Source organism: Vicia villosa, linkage group LG2 (genome assembly GCF_029867415.1).
Source record: "Vicia villosa cultivar HV-30 ecotype Madison, WI linkage group LG2, Vvil1.0, whole genome shotgun sequence".
NCBI lineage: Eukaryota > Viridiplantae > Streptophyta > Magnoliopsida > Fabales > Fabaceae > Vicia > Vicia villosa.
In genome coordinates, this window is record NC_081181.1 from 181,715,753 (window position 1) to 181,723,923 (window position 8,171).

Here is an 8,171-nt window from a genome sequence, read left to right on the forward strand (position 1 = left end):
GCAAGAATCACATTTGTTAAGAAGATTTATCGGCCATTTTTAAATCTCAAGACTATAGTAACAAGCCTTGTATGAATGACTGGACAAATTGAATTCTACTCATTATAAGAAGAAGATGGTCCTTCCAAGTAGCTAGTTTGGCCAATACTTTATCTGTTATGGTTTAAAGATGATGAGTTTTAGGTTTAACTTTGAATATAGAAACTCCAATATAATTAAATGATGTTTGTCCTATGTAGAATCCAAGTATATATACAATGTCTCTCAACCTAGATCATAAACTAGCTCCACGATAAAACTTACACTTAGTTGGATTGATGAGTTGATCAAAATTCTAACCATAATATTGTAGAAGATTGTTAGTGACTTGAGCTCTTTATTAGTTGTGAGAAAATTTAATTTGTAGAAAAATAGGAAAAATGAATAACACCTACTTTTGTCAGCGTGTTATTCTTTCCTAAACCAACAAGATACATGTCATACCCTAACCCTAAATTTTGCTTGATTTTTTATTATTATCTTTTGTTTTTACCATTTAAAAAAAATCAAAAGTGTCAAAACAATTCGATCGCATCGCTATAGTTTGCTTTGAAATGATTTACTCACACTTCAAACCATCTAATAATTTACTTACACAAATATTAATTAAAAACTTAAACTATTGAATTATGTGAGTTACAAAGATAATTTCACCCGTAAAAAAAAATTAATTTAATTTGGTTATCTTATATTAAAGTTTTTATTTTGTCATAAGCTTTTTGGAGAAAAAAATACATAAAAATCAATCATTAGAAAGTAAAAAAAATTCAAATATAAAAAAAAAAAAAAACAAAAATAGTTTATTTAGTTTTATTTAATTATTGTATTTAGTTAGTTTTTTTAGTTGATTCATTTCATTTATCAAAAAATCCAAAAAAACTACGTCTTTCATTCTTTTAGATAAAAATTATTATTCGTATATAATGTAGATTTTCTTTAATTAAAATAAAACATTCACATCTCTGGCAAATGACATTTTACTTTTACACATCATTTATAAATAATTACTAACTCATCGTAATTAAAAATCATTTTTCAATCAAATTAATTCAAACTCTTTGCAAATAATTAGTCTGGGTGGATGAACATATCCACACTTTCTTCGAGTAACCATCTACTTGGCGTACCTCGTGTCGTTCGGTTATTCAACTTAAAACACCTTAAAATCAACTTCACCCATCAAATCATTTTTCCCTTGCGCACTTAATTCAAAATAACTTTTTCATTAAAGAAAAGTCTTCTGATCTATTTAACGCGAATACAAAAAATGCTTAAGCTTCCATCGTGGGAACATACTAGCATACGTTTAACCGCTAAAATGCGATCTAACAATGTTCTGTAAAATCAACCAATCCACAAACATTTTAGTCAAACTACGGTGTTCTAAATTCTTCATTGCACATGGGGATACGTAGGCACAGAGTTTTGAAACCCTGGTGAGCATAAAAATAAAAAATAACCTTTTCCCCTCCTTTTGTAAATATCTCTTTGTAAATAAATAAAACGAACAAACAATGCAAACATTTCATTAACAAAATGCTTAACCCTAAAACTATCAGGAGGTTCCCGTTGAGTACATGTGAGGAGTGCCTAACACCTTTCTCTCGCATAATCGACTCCCGAACCCATATTTAGTTGCGATGACCATCTTATCCTTCCTTCTAAGGGTTTTATCGTTATTTTCCCTTTCCTTAATAAATAAATTCGGTGGCGACTTTGTGTCTATTCCGAGCATTTAGACGCTCAGGTATTTTTCGTGCGGCGACTATAACTACTTTCGTCAGTGTAGTTTGTTCATTTATAATCAATTTTTGACAACATCTATATGAAAATGAGACTTTATCAGCTGGGGTTGAGACACTTTCGTAGCCTCAAACTCAATCGTCACGCATTTCAAGATCCGGTTGTAATCTTCTTCCTTGTCCATGGTGATTTTGAACCCTACATGGTCTAATTCTTTAACAAGAAGGTTTTCTGGATTGCACCATATGTTTGTTAGGGTTGTTTGCATAAAACTCTTGTAAATATGTTTTTCTGTAATTTTTTTTTCCTAATAGACATCTTGCATTGATATCCTTCGGTTTTTGGATTTCTTCTTCATCGTACACAATTTTTTTGGAATCGTGGTTGATTTTATTGCAACTTGCTTCAGTGTTGTAGCTCTACTGCATCCTTGTAACATGAATTAAGGGTTGCATGGAATTGATATATTCCACAAATTTTGATTTGTGTTAAGCAGATTTTTTTATTAATTTTTGAGTTGTTGTTTTTTGTTTGAGGGTTTCTTACCTGATCATCATTGTTCTGATTGTTGTTGCAGATCCAGTTATGGTCATGGCTAGTTTCGATGTGTTCACTCTAGCCTGAGATGTATATCACTACTCCTAACTTCAAAGACTGGCCTTCCATGGTTGAAAAAGGAAAACAGGAAACGGCAGCGATAAGATCCAGCAAGGAGTAAAGAGAAAGAAGAGATCAATAAAGCACAAACAAGATAAAAACGCAAATCGACTGGCACTCACTTCAAAATACACACTACAGGAGGAAACGACTTACACCTAGTGTAGGGAGACATATAGATCGCGGAGAAGGGAATCAAGAGAAGATTGAAAGGATTAATCAAATTTGCAATCTTGATGATTTTCTTGGAGACGACATGCTCAAGCGGGATTAATGACTCTATCATGTCAACCATAAAGTCCGAGAAATGTTACTTTTACACTAAAAAGTAACACTACACCGTATTGTTATACGGTTTTGATTTTCTAAATTGTTTAATCTTTATTTTTTTATTTGTTTTGACAAAAATACACATAGGTCATACTTTATTTGTTAGGGTGTAAATACATGGTGTAGAATTTTAGGTGGAAGCATAGCAACCCTCATAAAGTCCACATAACTGCTGGAGTCTTGAATTAAGGAAATGTGCATATTTTGATTTCTTCGTTAATCACATTGATATTGTGTAATTTTTTTTATTATATTAACAATTCTTTTAATAAATTTTAGAATATTACAAGTTTTAATCTTATTTGAAAAAATACTACTGTGTCCACAATTTATAATCTAATTATTTGAATAAGTGACTTACAATATAGTATCACAAAAATTATCATTGTGTATTAGACAAACCCTGCTGGCCCTGGGATAGCTGTGGTTATTTTTCCGTCAAATCCTGTTATGCGAAACTCTTGCAAGGACAGGATGCTTCCCCCATAGATCCTTCTTGCAAAAGTTGTCTTAATGTTGTTTGGGACTCGCTCACTCCGCAAAAGGTTAAATTGTTTGGCTGGAGGTTGTTGCGAAACAGACTCGCAACCCGTGATCAACTGAATCGGCGAGGCATTTTGGAGGGAGATGACAACTGCAGGTGCCCTTTGTGCAATTCTGCAGCTGAAAGCAGTGAGCACTTGTTTTTGGGATGCAACTGGTCTGTTCGTATCTGGGCGGACATTTGGGGATGGCTTGGAATTCGGCCGCTGCGGAATAACGCTAGCACAAACGGTAGGTCTCATTTTCTCTCTACTTTCCATGCTTTAAACAACAAGGTTGGCAAGGGTAGGGAAGTTACGGTTTGGCTGGCTACGTGTTGGTGCTTATGGAATGCTAGAAACGGTATTATCTTCAACAACGAAATTCTGGACATCGATGAAATATTGTTCAAAATTAAGATGCTAGCTTGGTGGTGGTTGCAAATAGGCCCGAATCGCTTAAATTGCAATTTTTACGAATGGTTTAAAAACCCTTTGAATTTCTTGTGAAGTTGGTTGTATTTTTTTGCCTTTTGTAGGTTCTTGGCTAATGCCTTCTCTCTTGTATTTGGGCTTGAGTTTCCCTTGAACTCTATTTGAATACAATTGTTACTTATAAAAAAAAAACAAAAATTATCATTGTGTCATCTATTTAACATAAGGAAAATGTTATTTTGACATTTTTTAGGTGTCATACACTATATTTAGATACAATATACATAAAATTTCATTTTTTATTAGTTCTCTCTCTCTCTCTCTCTCTCTCTCTCTCTCTCTCTCTCTCTCTCTCTCTCTCTCTCTCTCTCTCTCTCTATATATATATATATATATATATATATATATATATATATATATATATATATATATATATATATATGTGTGTGTGTGTGTGTGTGTCAGTAAATAGGCATAAAAGATGTATTTTAATATGATGTTAAAATATGGTGTCAATTTTTTGGTATTCAAATAACAGTACTCTTAACATGACTATCAATTTGGTTAAAAATTAAGATCTTTTAATCTAGTTTTCACACTAGTATTTTGTTAATAATCTAGTTTTGGCAACGCCTCAGTTTTAAGATATACTACCTTAACTTTAGTTTTAGCTAGTATCTCATTATTTTCTCTTTCTCATAAATTCCACATGCTTGAGATAGAATTGAAAACATAAATCCAATTTATTGCCGCCAATAAGTCCATAAATTTTTTTAACCTATTCAATAATAGATACTTTAGCATAAAATAATAAATATTACAGTACTATCTTAGTATAAAATTAGTCAAGCACATGAAGCTACACATAAATGTATACGTATGCATGCGAACACTTTATTTCCATATTTAGTTTGATATAATCCTTTTAGAAATACTTTCCACACTCCACTACCCCATATATGGAATAATATTCCAAATAAAAACAAAGAGAAACAAATTAAGTGTAAACATGTGGATGTTATAGTTCCAAATAAAAGATGTGGCTATAAGAGAGGAACTCAGTTTTCCGTGCCCATAATTCAAGCATGCATCCCTTTCCCAAAAAGAGTGAATTCAATTCAAGGTTAGAAAAGGAAAATGAAAATAACCTGTCAACTCAACTGGATATATAATAATAATTGAATGAGATAGCTACTCCTAATAAATGAGTACTTACACAGTTCAAAAATCACGTGAGGCATATTACCGCAATTGTTATATTTAAATATCAAAATAAAAACATCATATGCAATAATGTATTTAAATTTTTCTAGCTTCTCTGATGTCAAACAACATTTTACATCTACAAGAGGGAGCATTATTTTTTCCTAAATATAAAAATTATTAATAAAATATGTAAGAAAAAAAAACTAGTTTAATAACATTCTAGTATATAAAGTATAAAAGAAGTTAAGAGTTATTTTTACTCAAAGAAGCATATTCTTATGATTGCTTTAATTACCTTATTTAGTCGACTCTGTCGAGGAATAAAAAACATCATTTAGTTTCATAGAAGATATTTTGATAAAAAGCAAAGTTTCATAGAAGATATTTTGATAAAACTATTACTCTTTTTGAGCTTTGTGTGGGGTCTCTGTCTCTCTCTGCTATCACTTTCCCTTTCTCTTTTCCAAATATAACCCATCATAAGGCAAGCCACCTGTCTCTTATACTTATAAAATATCTAAACTCACTCACTCACACAAAACATCATATACTCACACAGAACATCACACACTCACAAAACACTCTCACGGTTACTTCTTTCCCACACTCACACAAAACACTCTCACACTCTTACCACTTTCCTTCAACTCAATCATGGTTCCCTATATATACAACACCTTACTCTTCACAATCCTTACACCAACTCTATCTTCAGCAACTAATTTCACTATCAAACCTTTTTATACTCTCTCCAAGATACAGTTATGTTTCCAACTAACAATCCTTCCACTTCACAATCCAGTTCTTCAAAACCTTCCACTTCCTCCAACATGGCATTGCCAAATTTAGAGATCTCTCATGACATGTCAGTTTTCAATGAGGAACTTCGGTTAGCTGCGACAACACCAAAGAAGCGTGCAGGGAGGAAGAAGTTCAAGGAAACTCGTCACCCGGTGTATAGGGGTGTAAGGAGGAGGAACTTAGATAAATGGGTCTGTGAAATGAGGGAGCCAAACAAGAAAACTAAAATTTGGCTAGGAACTTTTCAGACAGCCGAGATGGCAGCCCGAGCTCACGATGTTGCAGCATTGGCATTGAGAGGTCGTTACGCCTGTCTCAACTTCGCAGACTCGGCGTGGCGACTCCCTGTTCCAGCCACTACCGAGACAAAAGATATTCAAAAGGCGGCCGCACAAGCCGCTGAAGCTTTCAGACCAGACAAGACTTTGGAATCAGACGAGGCTCTCGGACTAGACAAGTCTCTTGAACCTGATGAGGCTTTCGAACCAGACAAGACTTTAATGAGTAATGACATTGACACAGCAGTAACTCCCGCCACAGAAGAGCAACTTATGTTTCGTATGGAAGAGGAAGAAGAGGAGAAAGAATTGACCATTCCAGAAATGTTAAAGAATATGGCATTATTGTCCCCAACACATAGCTTGGGACATGAGGATGAACACATTGATGCCAACTTTGAAGATGTTGAGGTGTCACTATGGAGTTTTTCAATTTGATTTGTTTGGTTTTCTTTTATCTGTATTCTTTATATTATAAAGTTCACTTTATTTTTGGATTGCAGAATTAAAAATTGTTTGTCTTATAGTACTATTTTTTATTAATTTTACAGATGCTCTCTCTACATAAGTGGAATGGAAAAAGATATTTTTCACTAGCTTTCATGTGAAAGTAACTAATCAGGTATAAAGTGCATCTCTAATCTTTTTTTAGTATTTTCTATAATAGGATATAAATATAAATCAACAAAAGACTACACAAGTATCAAATCATAGTCATGATCATTTTAATCAAAAGGACTCGCTAATCTCTATTATCCAACATCTAATTCACTAACCAATTCAAAATATACAAAAGAATAATCAATATTTAATAATTTCTTGGATCCACCGATTTTAGAATCTAATTTCAATCCTTTGAGATCTAAGTCTGAAGAAGCTGTCAAACAAGAAATTATACAGTAATCCAAAAGCAAGAAAAAAAACTAAACCTAATCGGAAATTAAAAACACAAAACTTACCAAAATCCAAATTGCAAACAAAATTAAAATGAATAACTGGTGTGTACTAATTTTGAAACACGAATTGAGTAAGGTGTTAATTTTTAGGTTTAACAAGAGATTTAAATTTTATGGTTTTTAACAAAAAAAAACTAGGAATTTTCTGATCTGAAAGGATGAACAGAACAAAATAAGGCAAGATGAGACTTACTCTTAAAGGAGAAGAAAACGACGACGACGGCGGCGTGAGAGTTCCGGCACGGTGGCTCAGTCGAAAAATCAGGTTCGAAATAAAAATGACGAAACTGAGAATTGGGAACAAGAAGAAGAAGTGAAAAGTGAAAGTGGAAAGAGAAAGTGTTGATGTGAAGTGTTGTAAGAATACACGTGGAGAATAAAAGGAAGAGGGAAAAATAAAAAATAAAATAATTATAAAATATAAAATTAGTATGGCACAGAACTTTACGCGCGATGGGAAAGAAAATGAGTGGAAGGAATAGGTTATTGTCTCATAAAACGCGTGTTTGTTGTAAGAGAAACTGAGGCGACAGAAGTAGGAGCCACAAAATAAGTGAAAATAGGAATGGGGTGTCTTTTTTAATAGAGTTAAAAGGTAGTGCATTGACAGTGTAAAACTATCAATGTGTCATGTCATTAAAGTTTTTTTAAAATAAAATAATGTTTTAATTGTATGCATGGTGGTGATTGATGGACAGTGTAAAAATATTTTACACTGTCAGTGGATAACCCTTTTTCTCTTTTTAATAATTGGAATACTGTGTCAGTTTTATTTTGAGTATTTCAATTAATTTTTTTTAATAATTTGTTTTATTAATACTTCAAGGAATAAACCTGAGATACAAATATATGAGAAAAGGGGTGATACACTTACACTGTCAACTAATCACCACCCATGTATCCAATTAAATTATTTTTTTATTTAAAAAAACCTTAATGACATGGCACATTTATGATTTTCTATTGGATGACAATGTAAAATTATTTTACACTGTCAGTGCACTACCTTTTAACTCCAAATATATATCGAATATTCTTCTCACAATTTAAATTTAGATCATTTTCCAAAAGAATTGAAAATAACTAAAAACTATATTTATTATTTTTTAAAATGTTTATATACGAAGATGTTTAAATTTAAACTAATCTAAATAAAATATATTTAAATTTATTTTAAAAAACATAAAAAATGAAATATTATTGAA

At 32.1% G+C, this 8,171-nt stretch overlaps 1 protein-coding gene and 1 long non-coding RNA gene across 2 annotated transcripts; one reads left to right on the top strand and one right to left on the bottom strand.

Moving 5' to 3' along the window:
- Positions 1 to 4,599: 4,599 nt before the first annotated feature.
- LOC131653179 (uncharacterized) lies at positions 4,600 to 7,300 on the bottom strand. The gene is made up of 2 exons (XR_009298977.1): positions 7,160 to 7,300; positions 4,600 to 4,818 (listed from the first exon to the last, which is right to left on the bottom strand). It is a non-coding gene; the product is annotated as an uncharacterized LOC131653179 (long non-coding RNA).
- On the top strand, positions 5,696 to 6,448 carry LOC131653178 (dehydration-responsive element-binding protein 1A-like). Its single transcript, XM_058923265.1, has one exon. It carries the CDS (start codon positions 5,696 to 5,698, stop codon positions 6,446 to 6,448), a length of 753 nt encoding a protein of 250 aa, XP_058779248.1.
- Positions 7,301 to 8,171: the final 871 nt, after the last annotated feature.